At 43.1% G+C, this 15863-nt stretch overlaps 1 protein-coding gene across 1 annotated transcript in view; it reads right to left on the bottom strand.

The window, feature by feature from the left end:
• trpm7 (transient receptor potential cation channel, subfamily M, member 7) overlaps nucleotides 1-15863 on the bottom strand; it is a 58375-nt gene that overhangs the window by 5937 nt on the left and 36575 nt on the right. The window contains 13 exon segments of the mRNA XM_060924271.1: nucleotides 930-1213; nucleotides 1510-1575; nucleotides 1655-1699; nucleotides 1807-1860; nucleotides 2024-2049; nucleotides 2148-2188; nucleotides 2314-2393; nucleotides 2722-2800; nucleotides 5923-6005; nucleotides 10678-11264; nucleotides 12525-12657; nucleotides 12750-12934; nucleotides 15127-15265. Coding sequence (XP_060780254.1) covers nucleotides 930-1213; nucleotides 1510-1575; nucleotides 1655-1699; nucleotides 1807-1860; nucleotides 2024-2049; nucleotides 2148-2188; nucleotides 2314-2393; nucleotides 2722-2800; nucleotides 5923-6005; nucleotides 10678-11264; nucleotides 12525-12657; nucleotides 12750-12934; nucleotides 15127-15265 — 1802 coding nt within the window.

Below are 15863 nucleotides of genomic sequence, written 5' to 3'. Positions count from 1 at the left end.
GCATACTCCATATGTTTTTTGTAGTTGACATGCCGCGTGCAGTCATCGCGACCACCATGAGTGATGTTAATGTCAGTTCTACACAGTTTGCTGTGCACGTATCCATTGCCCTTTTGACTGGGTGTAACGCACGGCCATTCCACCGTATCGAAAATAGCGTGAACAAATGTGCGGAATCTGCGCATGTCACACACAGCATGTGCGGTTGTCGTAAAAATAAACAGCCGTGAATCGCGCATGGATTGAAAAAGTTGCTTGGACATTTAAAAACAACTCACTGGAATTTAAGACTTTATAATAATTCCGTACAGAATAACACTGTTTGCCGTAACATCGTATTTACGTAACTTTTCTGTACAAAATACGACCAATCCGTACTAGTAGGCATCTCTGCTGTTGCTTGTGCACCTTTTCCAGCCACCCTTTTCAGCAATGACCTTTTGTGGCTTACCCTCCTTGTGGAGGGCATCAGTGATCATCTTCTGGACAACAGTCGAGTCAGCAGTCTTCCCCATGATTGTGGTTGTGTGTACTGAACTAGACCGAGAGATACACTGTGTTCATACTGTTTTACTCAAACTCGAAATGAAATATTCTAATATTTTGAGATGGGGTTTTTTATGTTTTTGTACTGTATGCCATACTGATTAAAATTAAAATAGAAAAATGCTTGAAACATTTTAGAGTCTATAATATATAACTTTCACTTTCTTAAATAACTGATGGAAAATATTGAACTTTTTCACAATATTCTAATTTTTTGAGATGCACTAGTATACACACACACACGTTACTACTATGGAACTTAAAAAAGTGGACAAGCCACACCCACCAGCAACAAAAGTATGGGCGTGTCTTGACTGTTAAAGACACAAACTAGTCTAATTCAACCTGTGTTAGAGAGTATTAAGGTACGTGTGTGTGTGTACCCTGAGGCAGAGGTGAAGCACCGTATCTTCTTTGTAGACGCTCTGCCAGGTGTTGATCACGTCAGGGAGAAAGGACTTGATGATGTACAGGTGTCCGGGTTTGAGGAGGTCGTACTCGGACCACGTGCACAACACCTTCAGTGCCCGCCTCAGGCCGCCGCCCATTTCCTCCTTACTCAGGAACTCTATCTTCGCACACAGGCCACGCTGCGCCCACGATGACATGCTGTTGTTAATGTTGGTTGGAGAACTCTCCTCCAGACGGTACACCGTTACTGGCTCTCCTACACACACACACACACACACACACACACACACACACACACACGTTTCAAAATATAAATCAGACACACAGAGGAAATGGTTCTGGCTACATCCTAAATCTGGGCATTTACTTTCAGGAATAAAAACTTGATCTTTATTTATAATTACAACCAATCACTGATAACCAACAATAGCCAGAGGAACCCAATCAGAAACAAGGCGTGGACTTTTCTAGGATGGCCACACCCCTTGAAAGAAATCCCAGATTGAGGACAATCAGGTGAAGAGGTGAGGAAGGGCAGTTACTCAGTCTTACCTTTAGGGGGCACAGGGGTGAATGGGATGCTTTGGGACAACCTCATGAGGTTATTACGCTCCACCGCTATCACACACACACACAGGTGACTTGAGATCACAAGAAAAGGAGTCAGGGGTCACAAAATGATTCACACTTGACTCACCTGAATACTGAAAACCTTCCATTGGCTTAAAGGGAGACCCAATCGCTGCAGAGAGAGGGAGAGAAAATGAGAAAGTGAGAGTGTGTGTGAGAGAGTGAGAGAGAGATATGTATAGTGCAGTAGAGTGCATCAGCCAGCAGGGGGTGACTTACAGTCCTTACGTGCACTAAGAGGGCTGTGACAAGCCGAGTACAGGCCTACTGTGGCTGTAACACACACACAGGGGTCAGACAGGTTATGATGCCGTTGTGTGATGCCTAGTTCAAAATATGATGTACAAACGTGCATGTTGCATAAAGTTAGTATACGCTATAAGAGGGCGGGTGCGTGTGTGCGCGTGCGTGAGTCATAAAATCTGCTGGCTCTTACCACTGGTAGCGTCCTCTGCTGGACTTCTGCAAAACACAACCAGAGAAACATTACACATTGCACTTGTGTGGAGTGTTGTGTATTGTGTGTGTGTGTGTGTGTGTGTGTGTGTGTACACACTCACACACTGCTGCTGGCCTGCACCGATTTTCCCTGAGCTCTTTCCTGTACAGGAAACACACACACCAGGCATTTAATACACACAATGCATATCATTCCATTTGGGAGCAGCAGTGGTAGGAAGGGGTGTGTGTGTGTGTGTGTGTGTGTGTGTGTGTGTGTGTTTGTACCAGTAGTGAAGCTGTTCGTAGGTCCTCCTGGAACTGAACATCTTCTGCGGACACTCGACTCCTGTCCCGCTTACTCAGCCCTGACAGATACACACACATTAATTACTGAATTGAGGGACACATTACTTAAAAACTGAGGGAACCCCAAGTTAGGGGAGGAGCGATTTAACAAACAAACAGAGATCACACTTATAAAAAAAGCATTAATTAAACTGTAGAAATTAATTGTAAAATTGAAGGAACAATTTAATGTTTCTTTAATTTCTTAAGTAGCAAATCAAGAAAAAAAAAGTTTACCATAAAAGAGACTAATAAAAATCATGTGATTGACTGAACGATCATTTAATAAAATGTTATTTGTTGTTAACGTGTGTGTGTGTGTGTGTGTGTGTGTGTGTGTGTGTGTACTTGGCTGCAGGTATGATGGATTTTTGTCATGCTCTGTGAAACCAGCGTAAGAGTTCACGGTCCTCATGCTGCTCTCTCCCTGTAACACACACAGGATGACAGTTATGGTCACAAGATTTTGATGCACTTTGTTCCCGTGTGTCTATATTATATATAATCAGGGCTTTACATTAGCACCCGCCCACCCGCCAAATGCGGGTAAAATTGGGCTTTGGCGGGTAATGACTTTAGTCTCACTAGCCACTTTGGCGGGTGGTTTATTCTGTGGTACGACAATATATTTTAATTGTAGTTTTCTCTGAAGGCATCTGATATAATAAACGCATTGCAGTGTCATATTACGCGCCTATAACTCCCATGAGCCCCTGCATAAACATTCTGACATGTTAGAATTGTTTAGAACGTTCGTTAACGTCTCAGATAAAATCAGTGATGCGGTAACCTGCGGTTAATGAACGAAGCAACAAAGTTGCTGACGACTGACAAGCGCACGATGTGGAGGCATATAGCTGGAGTTTCAAACCCTGCTGCTCAGGGAAAAGGGGCAGAGATGATCAGGGCCGGAGCAGCATTTTAAAATCACCGAGGTCTGTGATGCACAAAGCGCACGCCAAAAAATGTTCGCCATATTTAAATGAGAGGGTGAATTACACGCCACGCAAGAGAGCTATTCCTGAAATTACTTTTAATGGTGTTTGAACTGAATATCATCAGTTTTGGAAAAAAAAAATCCTGTATGTGGCAAGAGTAAGAATAGTTTAAGCGTGTTTAATGGTTTGATCTGGCCCAAGCAATGAGGACAAAAGATCCCCTAACCATGTAGCCTATGGAAGTGAGATACATTAACAATCTGGCATCCGTTACACCGACACACAACATTCTGGGAAAAAAAAATCAGTATACACCACCATGTTTTAGGCAAAGTTACCCAAGGCAAACACAAGTTGAAACTTTCCACTCTATTGCTCTGGCTTATCAAATGATTTATTTTTAAAATCACAAACAAGGCAGGCTACAACTGCGCTGCTGCACATGCAGTCCGGAGTAAACCTGAAAAGTAAACCCGATCTGCTCAGAGAGTCAATGAGCTCCTCCTGAGCTCCTCTTGAGCCTCTTTCAACATGTTGAATATAGGGTTTTGATGGCGCGTCCTATATGGAAAGCCACTAGAGGCAAAACATGGCCACGTTCCCATTACACCACAGGTTCCTGAATGTGGCCCTGGAATGCACCATTTTCCCCTGGTTCAGCTATAATCAGCTAATTAACTAATTATACAACAGTTCAGTCATATACAGACTCACTAATTTGATTGGCTGAGCAGCGTTCCATTAGTGCCTGTGTTTAGTATAACCAAACTGGGACGTTACCCCTTTTCGGCCCACAGAGAACGGATTCTGTTCTTGTTCAAAGAATCCTGAATGGAATTGGTTCAAGAACCTGTTCCCTGTTGGTCGAAAAGGCGTACCTACTCATTCGTAAGTTTTTTTTTTTTTTTTGTAGGCTGTAGCCACGATGTCATCATGTTGTCAGAATCAGTGTAACACATCTCTAATAACCCGGGACGGAACAGTACCATCGTGTGTGTGTGTGTGTGTGTGTATATGTATATATTATTTACTAGCTGGGGGGGTCCGTATCGTGAAATACCGTGACCGAGGTCTTGAAAATACTGACCAAGGCCTCTGGGCCGAGGTCACAGTATTTCACGATACGGACCAACCTTAAGCTGGGAAATATATTTATTTTTTCTCATCTCATTATCTGTAGCCGCTTTATCCTGTTCTACAGGGTCGCAGGCAAGCTGGAGCCTATCCCAGCTGACTACGAAGTTCGAAAATGTAAATTTAACAGCTTCATGAAAGTGCGCTGATGGTTAGCATGGAAACCCCGTGTCTCCTGCACTGCGTTCCTCCCCCGAGTCGCGCGTGCACTCATTCGCGTTTGTGTTCTTGGTCTCAGAGCCACGCGCACCAAACAGAGACAGAATCAACATTTAACATCATTAACAATGCACTTTTTACAGAGACGTTTTTAATGTTAATCTTTATTTAGCGTACAAATGTATTTTCAGCTCTTAAAAATGACCGAGGTCCGGACCACAGGGGCCTCAGAGCTGGCTGCGGCCATGGAGATGAACAAGACGCTAATAGGAAGATAAGACAGTTCAATGACAAAGGGAAGTTCGGGCGAGATTGGCTAGTTCATAGCAAAACCGAAAATATCCTGTACTGCGAAGACTGTAGAAAGTCTGGCAAAGACAGGCACCAGCAATTTTAAACTCGAAACTATAAAGGACCACGAAAAGTCAAATGCACACATCGGCACTATAACATCAAAGCAGGTGAAGACGGCTGGTCACTACAGGACAGCATTGCTTTCAGTCCCTGGCGGTCATGAAGTCGGCTGAGCTGGAGAGGATGGAGCTGCTGGTTAGAAACGTTCACGCGATTGGAAAGAAGTTGATCCGCCCCAGCTATCAACTTACGGCCTGCTGGAAGCCTCAGGTCACGAAGACCATTTTTCATGGACCATTCAGACTCATCTGATGATGAATGTAATGAGGACATTTAATGTCTCTCTCTACACATGTTCACACACACACACACATGTTCACACACACACACTATTAATAGATAATACATAATATACATAATAATACTTGATGATACACATAATAGTTGCATATCAAAACATCAAATGTTTTTCAGTGATAAATGTTTTGAATTGGACTTTTAATATTAGAATCAGTTCAGTTGTACTGAATGTTATTTTTCATATTATACGATATTTCATATTGTAAGGGGCTTGAATTTGAGTTCAATAAACAGAATACTCTGTTTATATTTTTGTCTGAACTGGTTGCATGTTTTCATATAGGGAGCGACCTTAACAGCACTGAATACCTGAGTGCTACTGTAGAGATACATTATACGCTGCCGTTCATAATTAAATCTAGATCTTCCGAACTTTAATGCATCATGGTGAAGAAAAAAACTGCGATTTCCTGGTGGCAACAATTGTGGCTAGTGAAAAGGCTGAATGGCTAGTGACTCGGGAAAACCACTAGCCACAGTGGCCAGTGAGCAAAAAAGTTAATGTAAAGCCCTGAGATATATATATATATATATATATATATAAAAATGTATAAAGTGTGTGTGAGAGAGAGAGAGAGAGAGAGAGAGAGAGAGAGAGAGAGACCTTGCTGCTGTGACTGAGCTGCCTGCAGCCCACAGAGCTCCGCTTAGGAGATGACCTTTGACTTTCAGAGTTGTCCTTATGACCTTTCAGAGAAAAAGGAACATGTGAGAACAATACAAACTGCACGTTTGACCTCATACACCCGTCTGATGACTATGTGCTCTGGAAATACTTAATCTAACAATAAATGTAACACTAGTGTGGACTTTACACTGCGTCTAACCACATGAGCTGTCAATCAACACACATCTAGAGTATTATTACTCTACAAAAGTGTGTGTGTGTGTGTGTGTGTGTGTATTAATATTTATTTACAGAGTTCTGTCATGCTGCACACCACTTCTTATCGCCAGGAGTCCAAGCACTTGAAGTTTTTATTTAAGCTTCTCGGTTGGAGCGTTGTGAGGAGAAATGTGTAATAAACCCCAGTTTACACAGGAAGTCCAGGACTTCAGAGTTAAATCACACATTTCGATTCACCTTTGAAAATGTATTTAATTGCTTCTGCACTGTTTTCTGCATATACTAAATATTTTATTATTATCTTGTTCTGTTAGACTGCCAGATGCCTGCTGAAAGGTTAATGAACAAACATTTAACAGGTATTCACATGGTTCAAGGAAAACATTACTTAAACTACATTTATAACCGACGGCAAATGTTATTACATTTGTGGGAGTAGTCCTCACTGCAGAACCAAAAGCTCAGGGGGCGGAGCAGGACTGGATTTTGAGGTCATAAGACATTAAGGCTAAATTTGCAAACCTACTTTCTGTCACTAGAGGGCGCTGTAACATTAACATTTACAACAGGATCAGGAAAATTTAGTAAACTCCAGACGAATCAAAACGAAACCAAAAACCATCAGCAGGGACACACGAACCAACCAATCAGGTTTCAGCAGGTCATTTAGACAGAGCAGGACCCTCAACAACGAAGAGCAATACGATTATAACTTTAATGGAAGCCATGGCCGAATGGTTAGAAAAGCAGCTCTGGGACCAAACCGCTGCCAGTTCGATTCCCTGAGACCTAGCAGGAATGGCTCAAGTGTCCTTGAGCAAGGCACCTAACGGCACCTAACCCCCAACTGCTCAGAGTGTGTTGTGTTGTATGTCGCTCTGGATAAGAGCGTCTACTAACTGCGATTAATGCAACATAACTTTAAACTGAGCATGTTTGAGAGGTGTTTGTTTTATATATAAAAAAAAGCAGATTCAGCCTTAAATGTCAATAAATAAGAGCCTTTAAAAAAATAAAAAGTCATTTCCAGAGCCGTGACCTCATGAAGCAGTGAAAGAACAGAACACCTATTTTACATTACCATCATCTCACACACTTTCTTCTGCCCAACAGTGAGTATAACAAACACAAAGGGGTTTGATCAGAGACTTCCACCATTACTGAGGTCATTATTCCCTCAATCTCTCTCTCACACACCTGGGTATAGCCCATCAGTCAAACACCGAACACTATACAATCTCTTAGGTGAAGCTGCTGATCATTATTTTATAATTCTCTCACACACACAGTTTCAAGTAATCCTCGTGTCACCAGTTTCCTTTTCCTCACCTGATTGCTTGTACTCTCGTTTCTAGTGTTTATTGCATTTCATCGTTCCCTCATTCCTTTGTTTTCCTGCTCATAATCTCATGTTCCTCGTTTCATTATGTGGCGTCTCCATTCCCTTATTCCTCAGGCTCCCTGGTCACATTATCACCGAGACTGTAATGTTCCTCATTTTATAGGACGCTAATGTCCTTAATCCCTCGTTATCTCCACCGAGGAGGTTGTGTTTTCAGTGCGGTTTGTCAGTCTGTAAGCAGGACTGCATAAAACCCACCGACCCGATTTCCATGAAAGTCAGTGGACGGGTGTAGCCTGGGCCAAGGAAGACCCCGTTAAACCCTGCAGTGGATCCGTGTCACAGGGCAGATCCACAAATTTATCGTCTCTTTCACTTGTGTTGTAAGACACGGCATTTGTCATCCATCTTAAAATCCAGTGGACGGCAGTGAAGTTCAATAGCGACGAAACAACCAATGTACACTACCGTTCAAAAGTTTGGGGTCACCCAGACAATTTTGTGCTTTCCATGAAAAGTCACACTTTTATTTCCCACCATAAGTTGTAAAATGAACAGAAAATATAGTCGAGACATTTTTCTGGCCATTTTGAGCATTTAATCGACCCCACAAATGTGATGCTCCAGAAACTCAATCTGCTCAAAGGAAGGTCAGTTTTATAGCTTCTCTAAAGAGCTCAACTGTTTTCAGCTGTGCTAACATGATTGTACAAGGGTTTTCTAATCATCCATTAGCCTTCTGAGGCAATGAGCAAACACATTGTACCATTAGAACACTGGAGTGAGAGTTGCTGGAAATGGGCCTCTATACACCTATGGAGATATTGCACCAAAAACCACACATTTGCAGCTAGAATAGTCATTTACCACATTAGCAATGTATAGAGTGGATTTCTGATTAGTTTAAAGTGAGCTTCATTGAAAAGAACAGTGCTTTTCTTTCAATTTCAAAGTGACCCCAAACTTTTGAACGGTAGTGTAGAAATACGACAACTCGCTATAATAATCCACACTCGCGTGCATCAGAAACCCTCTCGGATGCACACGTACACACAATTCTAATAACGGGCAATTCCATGTAAATGTCAACCTCACCATGCAAAAAGAAAGCAACATGTAATACATCAAAACCACTCCCAGAGATATCACCTAGGCCTGTATTTTACAGATGTGAATAAGTTGAACCAATTTGTAACCAACCTAATATGTCACTGTCAGTCTTTCTTTCTTATAATGTAAAACCCAAGCTAAAATCAACTTTGATCATGTACAATTCTATATTATTGCCACAAGCCACAGAAATGTATGCTAAAATCCACAAAACAGCAAAACAATAGCCATCCTAAATATTATTTAAGAACTTTGATAGTTTTAGCTGATATTTAGAGAGTTTTTCAAAGGGTTATGGTGGTTAAATTGCTGATTTTCTAAACATGCCATGTCTATTTCAGACGCGTCACATCCATAACGGAATTTCGTCACATCCATAACGCTGACTTTTCCTTCCGAAACTCTGCATCAAATACAAAATATTTTAAACAAAAATTTTTTAATATTCACCTTGGACCCCTCTATCAAATGGATATCTCCATTTCAACATTAGGTTTACAATTTCACAGAGTTTGATAAAAATGTACAGTCACCCAAGAAAAGTGATACTTTTTCTGTCACATCCATAACGCATCTTTTATTGGCGTTTTCTGGCATGCCCTAGATGTACTATGGGAATTGTTCTTGTTCTATCACTTCTCCAGTATGGTACAGCCTTAAAATATACAACACCTGTTTAAATACTGGGAGACAATAAAACATGCACGGGGTCATTTATTGCCATTTTGAGTTCAAGTGTCACATCCATAACGCTGGAATTGCTCTAACCTTGGAAATATATCCAGACGTATAAAGTGGCTGCAGTTGCAGATTTCCACATCATAGAATAGGTTCTAACATTTCTAGGCGTTTTCTCTCTTCCAGTAATGTTTAACTTCCAGGGCTTCCCTTTTCACCTTTATACTTCATTTCTAACGTTCCTATCTTTTCTGTTAATATGTAATGTCCCTCGGTTATGGTTACTTTTTCTTTCTCCTTCTCTCGTTTCATACTTTTCAAATTTTCCATTGCTATTTTCTTCTTTACTTTGTCATGTTTCTAAATGCTTTATGAGCTTTTCCCTCCTCCGTATTTTGGCGTACTTTGGTTACAACTTCCCAGTGTGCTTGTACTCTTATTTGTTTTTAGGTGTTGCAAAATTTCTTTCCCTCTTTAGTTTACAAAAAAGTGTTCTAAGGCGTTTCCATGGTTTCCCCATTCAACCTTCTAACGTGCCCATTTTAAAGGGTCCTTATTTTTCTTCTTATTTTGTAAAGTCCCTAATTTCACATTACGCTATCTTCATTTTCCTTGCTGCATTGTTCACAGGCACCTTGTTTCCATCTTTCCTACTCTTCAGCGTCCATTGCTTAGGTCTTGTTCAGAATTTCCTAGCTTCCATTTCCCGTCATAGTTTTAGATCAAGGCTTTCCAGTTTCTTTGTTCTCAGGTTTCTCTGGTCTCAAAAGACTCCTTGTTACCTAAAAACAACTGCACCTCAGTGTTGGAGAAAACCAACTGAAAGATGGCGTGGCTTAATGTTTGATAACTGACAGGAATAAGAACAGCTCAGAACAGATCTTTGGACCTGACTGTAAATACATCAGTGTTGCTCATGATTGATTGATTGGTCAGATTATCTATCTATTTAAACAATCTGAGTGTTTTAAGTGGATCAGCTGCATTCTTCAGCAAATCTATTTCCACTCCTTTTCATTCTTTTCTTTACTAGGACGACATTAAAGGTTGGAATAAATTGTCCGCGGGTTTGAAAAGCGCTCCTGAGATTTGCAGCAGGGTGAAGAGTGAGGCAGCGAGGCTGAACCTCTCACTCTGACTCTGCCACGGAGTCGCTGCAGAACTCCCTTACAAGGCTGGCACCGCAGAGGACGGGGCCTCCTGGGGGTGGAGACAGGTCTGGGAGCAGGGCCTGGGAGGGACTCTGAGGTCCCTTGGCTCTGTACATAGCCTTCGTCTTCAGTAAAGGCAGGATTCACGTAACACTCACACTCCAACTCATTCACAACCACAAAGCTTCTTTCTTTCCATAATCATCATCATCTTCCATTTTTCAGACTCACCCACAAACGCCCCGAACTCCACAGCAGCCTCGAGAGTTGAGTGAGCCTGGCCCGTCCGCGAGCTGTGTGGCTGTGTGGGGGTGCTGACGAAGAAGGTCGCCGCGGCACCACGAGCACTTGGCACGCTGCCGTCACCATCACCCTCTGGATGCGCGAGTGTGCGCGCATGTGTGGCAATGCCCAAGGACCCCGCCTCCGGAGAAAACGCCGGCCTCTTTTCTGGAGTCATTGCCAGCTCAGCTCTCAGACGCGCACCTTCCGAAGCTCCTCGTCCAAACAGAGAGTCAGCCATGTTGGACGGGGGTGGATAAACGCTTCTCTGAACCAAAATGGAAGCTTTCGAGGGTGGGATGGTGTCGACGGTGCCAGGCACCACGTTCTTAGACAGGCTAAGCTCTCGCGTGATTTCATTGTGCACTTTGCTGGCTTCGGAAGCTCTCTGCGCCGTCAGAGCCTTCAGAGTGTCCACAGTCAGAGCAGACAGGTCCTGCAGGTGACCGATCTGAGAGTCCAGAGAGTGCAAAGACCGCTTTATAAAATTCACCCTGTTCCCAACCTCCCTCAGCTGGATACTCATCGTCTCCACCCTGCAGAAACAAGCATGAAAGGGTCTTTGTAAAGAAAAATGTCAAAGCTGTCAAATCAAATCAATGCAAGGTGTGCAGCAGTGTGTAGTGGTGTAAAGTTACAGTGCGGCGTAAAGCAGCCCTGCGTAGCGGCAGTGCGTAGTGGCGTAAAGCTGCCCTGCGTAGCGGCGTAAAGCTGCCCTGCGTAGTGGCAGTGAGTAGCGGCGTAAAGCTGCCCTGCGTAGCGGCAGTGCGTAGCGGCAGTGCGTAGCGGCGTAAAGCTGCCCTGCGGCCCTGCATAGCGGCAGTGCGTTGCAGCAGTGCGTAGCGGCGTAAAGCTGCCCTGCGTAGTGGCAGTGCGTAGCGGCGTAAAGCTGCCCTGAGGCCCTGCATAGCGGCAGTGCGTTGCAGCAGTGCGTAGTGGCGTAAAGCTGCCCTGCGTAGCGGCGTAAAGCTGCCCTGCGTAGCGGCAGTGCGTAGCGGCGTAAAGCTGCCCTGCGTAGCGGCAGTGCGTAGCGGCGTAAAGCTGCCCTGCATACCGGCAGTGCGTAGCGGCGTAAAGCTGCCCTGCGTAGCGGCGTAAAGCTGCCCTGCGTAGCGGCAGTGCGTAGCGGCGTAAAGCTGCCCTGCGTAGCGGCAGTGCGTAGCGGCGTAAAGCTGCCCTGCGTAGCGGCAGTGCGTAGTGGCGTAAAGCTGCCCTGTGTAGCGGCAGTGCGTAGCGGCGTAAAGCTGCCCTGCGTAGCGGCAGTGCGTAGCGGCAGTGCGTAGCGGCGTAAAGCTGCCCTGCGTAGCGGCAGTGCGTAGCGGCATAAAGCTGCCCTGCGTAGCGGCGTAAAGCTGCCCTGCGTAGCGGCAGTGCGTAGCGGCGTAAAGCTGCCCTGCGTAGCGGCAGTGCGTAGCGGTGTAAAGCTGCCCTGCGTAGCGGCGTAAAGCTGCCCTGCGTAGCGGCGTAAAGCTGCCCTGCGTAGCGGCAGTGCGTAGCGGCGTAAAGCTGATGTTCTTTCTATTTGGAACGCGAGGTTGACACTGAGCAGTGTTCAGGGATGTCGGGTTAATGCACAGTGAAGCGTTCAGTGTTGTAAACATGTTTAGTGGTGTAAAGATGCAGTCAGGCCGTGTTTAGTGGTGTAAAGATGCAGTCAGGCCGTGTTTAGTGGTGTAAAGATGCAGTCAGGCCGTGTTTAGTGGTGTAAAGATGCAGTCAGGCCGTGTTTAGTGGTGTAAAGATGCTATAAAATGGTATGAGGATGTTTAATGCTTGGTGGTGGGAAGGATGCTAACCGGTCAGAGGTCAATCTGATCCTCTCTTCACTCCCAGAGTGAAACTTCTCATCTTTCTCATGGAAATACGTCTCCACACACTGCTCCTCGAAATCGTGCAACTTTTTCTGGTCCTCTTCAGTCAGGAAGAGCTCTGAACGAAGAGAAAACACGAGAGAGAGTATACAAGAGCCAGTGTGGTGTATAAGTGTGTATATGTAAGTGTGGGGTGTGTGTGAGATGTACTTGGTCCATAAGCACTGCTGTCCTTTTTCCTGCTTTTGCAGAGGAAGCGGATAAGCGAGACGATGTGGCAGAAGATGATTAGTGGTGGAGGGAGAACGGGTTTATCATGATACGCCATGATGAAGTGGTAACGCTGATATTTCCACACCAGGTTAGACATGGACATCACCTGCAGGTACACGTTACTGAGGGCGGGGCACAGAGACAGACATCATTACTGCAGGCAAATTATTATTGTTATTGCAGTTATGATAAAGTAACGCTGTAGTTTACTGCATGTGATTCAAAACCTAAATTTAAGAGGAGTTTAGAAGTTGGAAAACAGGATGAATTGGTGTGAGCTGGCTGAAGCGTTGGGGTTATGGGTGTAAAGTAGAGTAGGTTTGTTTGTGTAAGGATGGTGTTTGAGGATTTATCAGTACACTGCTGTGGAGTCGGTTTACAGGTGTAGAGTCGGTATAGAGCTGCGTTTACCCTCTAAAGTTCCTGTTGGATACAGTTTACTGTTCTAACGTTTCAGTCATGCACAGTTTAAGCTAGAGTTTACTTGCACTACATAGAGTTGCGTTTGTTGATGATCGTACAGTTTACTGATGTAAAGTTGCTGTAGAGTTTATGGGTATAAAGTGGTGTTTAGGGCAGTGATTTATGATGTGAAGTTGTTGTAAAATGGTGTTTATTAGTGTAAAGCCATTTCTGTCTGCAGTATATTAGTGCAAAGTTCCTACAGAGTTGGATTTATTGGTGTGAAGCTGCTGCTGACTGGAGTTTACAGGTGTAGAGTTAATATACAGTGGTGTTTAGAGGTGTAGAGTTAATATATAGTGGTGTTTACAGGTGTAGAGTTAATATACAGTGGTGTTTAGAGGTGTAGAGTTAATATATAGTGGTGTTTAGAGGTGTGGAGTTCATATATAGTGGTGTTTAGAGGTGTAGAGTTAATATATAGTGGTGTTTAGAGGTGTAAGGTTAATATATAGTGGTGTTTAGAGGTGTAGAGTTAATATATAGTGGTGTTTAGAGGTGTGGAGTTAATATATAGTGGTGTTTAGAGGTGTAGAGTTAATATATAGTGGTGTTTAGAGGTGTAAGGTTAATATATAGTGGTGTTTAGAGGTGTAAAGTTAATATATAGTGGTGTTTAGAGGTGTAGAGTTAATATATAGTGGTGTTTAGAGGTGTAGAGTTAATATATAGTGGTGTTTAGAGGTGTGGAGTTCATATATAGTGGTGTTTAGAGGTGTAGAGTTAATATATAGTGGTGTTTAGAGGTGTAGAGTTAATATATAGTGGTGTTTAGAGGTGTAAGGTTAATATATAGTGGTGTTTAGAGGTGTAAAGTTAATATATAGTGGTGTTTAGAGGTGTAGAGTTAATATATAGTGGTGTTTAGAGGTGTGGAGTTCATATATAGTGGTGTTTAGAGGTGTAGAGTTAATATATAGTGGTGTTTAGAGGTGTAGAGTTAATATATAGTGGTGTTTAGAGGTGTAAGGTTAATATATAGTGGTGTTTAGAGGTGTAGAGTTAATATATAGTGGTGTTTAGAGGTGTAAGGTTAATATATAGTGGTGTTTAGAGGTGTAGGGTTAATATATAATGGTGTTTAGAGGTGTGGAGTTCATATATAGTGGTGTTTAGAGGTGTAGAGTTAATATATAGTGGTGTTTAGAGGTGTAGAGTTAATATATAGTGGTGTTTAGAGGTGTAGAGTTAATATATAGTGGTGTTTAGAGGTGTAAGGTTAATATATAGTGGTGTTTAGAGGTGTAAGGTTAATATATAGTGGTGTTTAGAGGTGTAGGGTTAATATATAGTGGTGTTTAGAGGTGTAGAGTTAATATATAGTGGTGTTTAGAGGTGTAGAGTTAATATATAGTGGTGTTTAGAGGTGTAGAGTTAATATATAGTGGTGTTTAGAGGTGTAAGGTTAATATAGAGTGGTGTTTAGAGGTGTAAGGTTAATATAGAGTGGTGTTTAGAGGTGTAGAGTTAATATATAGTGGTGTTTAGAGGTGTAGAGTTAATATATAGTGGTGTTTAGAGGTGTAGAGTTAATATATAGTGGTGTTTAGAGGTGTAGAGTTAATATATAGTGGTGTTTAGAGGTGTAAGGTTAATATAGAGTGGTGTTTAGAGGTGTAGAGTTAATATATAGTGGTGTTTAGAGGTGTAGAGTTAATATATAGTGGTGTTTAGAGGTGTAGAGTTAATATATAGTGGTGTTTAGAGGTGTAAGGTTAATACAGAGTGGTGTTTAGAGGTGTAGAGTTAATATATAGTGGTGTTTAGAGGTGTAGAGTTAATATATAGTGGTGTTTAGAGGTGTAGAGTTTTACAGAAAGCGGGGTTTGAATTGTGAACGTGTGGTGCTCACTTGAAGAAGGCGATGAGCAGGTTGACCATCAGGATGTACTGTATGAACAGATAAACCGCTTGCAGCGCTGGAGTTAGCCACACCCCCGGCCTACACAGGTCCTTGATGTAGTCTTCGGTGTTGCTGTTGTTAGCACACACTGTGGGACACATACGCACACACGAGGAGGAGTTCAAACCCAACCTTGCCAAGTGTGTGCAATACAACATGCTTAAGACGATATACGACCATCCAACGATCAAAGAACAATATTACAGTTTACGATTGCTTACACACTAAAATTAAAACTTTCCCACAATTAGCAAAACACCGGCCCAGATTTGCACAACTGGTTAAACACAGCCACCAGGTGCGCGCGCGCGCACACACACACACACACACACACACAGGTGCTTAACTGTAGACACACCAATCAGGTTTAAACACTATAAAAAGGCAACAGGCAAGTTCACCGGTCTTCACCAAAAACAGACAGTGTCAGAGAAAGAGTGCGGATGAGAGAGGGAATCTGGAGAGAACAAGGTGGAGGAAGAGGGAGACCCGGAGGAGGGATTGGACGTGCACAAAGACGACGACAACCAAATCTGTCTAATGAAATTCGTGCTACACTTGTGGACCATGTAATAAACCACAGACTAACACTGAGGGAGGCTGGGGACTGAGAGTACAGCCTAACCCAGGGGTTCTCAAAGTGTGGGAGAGTCAGCCCCCCCTCAGAGAGCAAATAAACAACAGCG

Source organism: Neoarius graeffei, chromosome 6 (genome assembly GCF_027579695.1).
Source record: "Neoarius graeffei isolate fNeoGra1 chromosome 6, fNeoGra1.pri, whole genome shotgun sequence".
NCBI lineage: Eukaryota > Metazoa > Chordata > Actinopteri > Siluriformes > Ariidae > Neoarius > Neoarius graeffei.
Note: the sequence above shows the minus strand (reverse complement) of the source record. Positions and strands in the feature narration are given on the sequence as shown.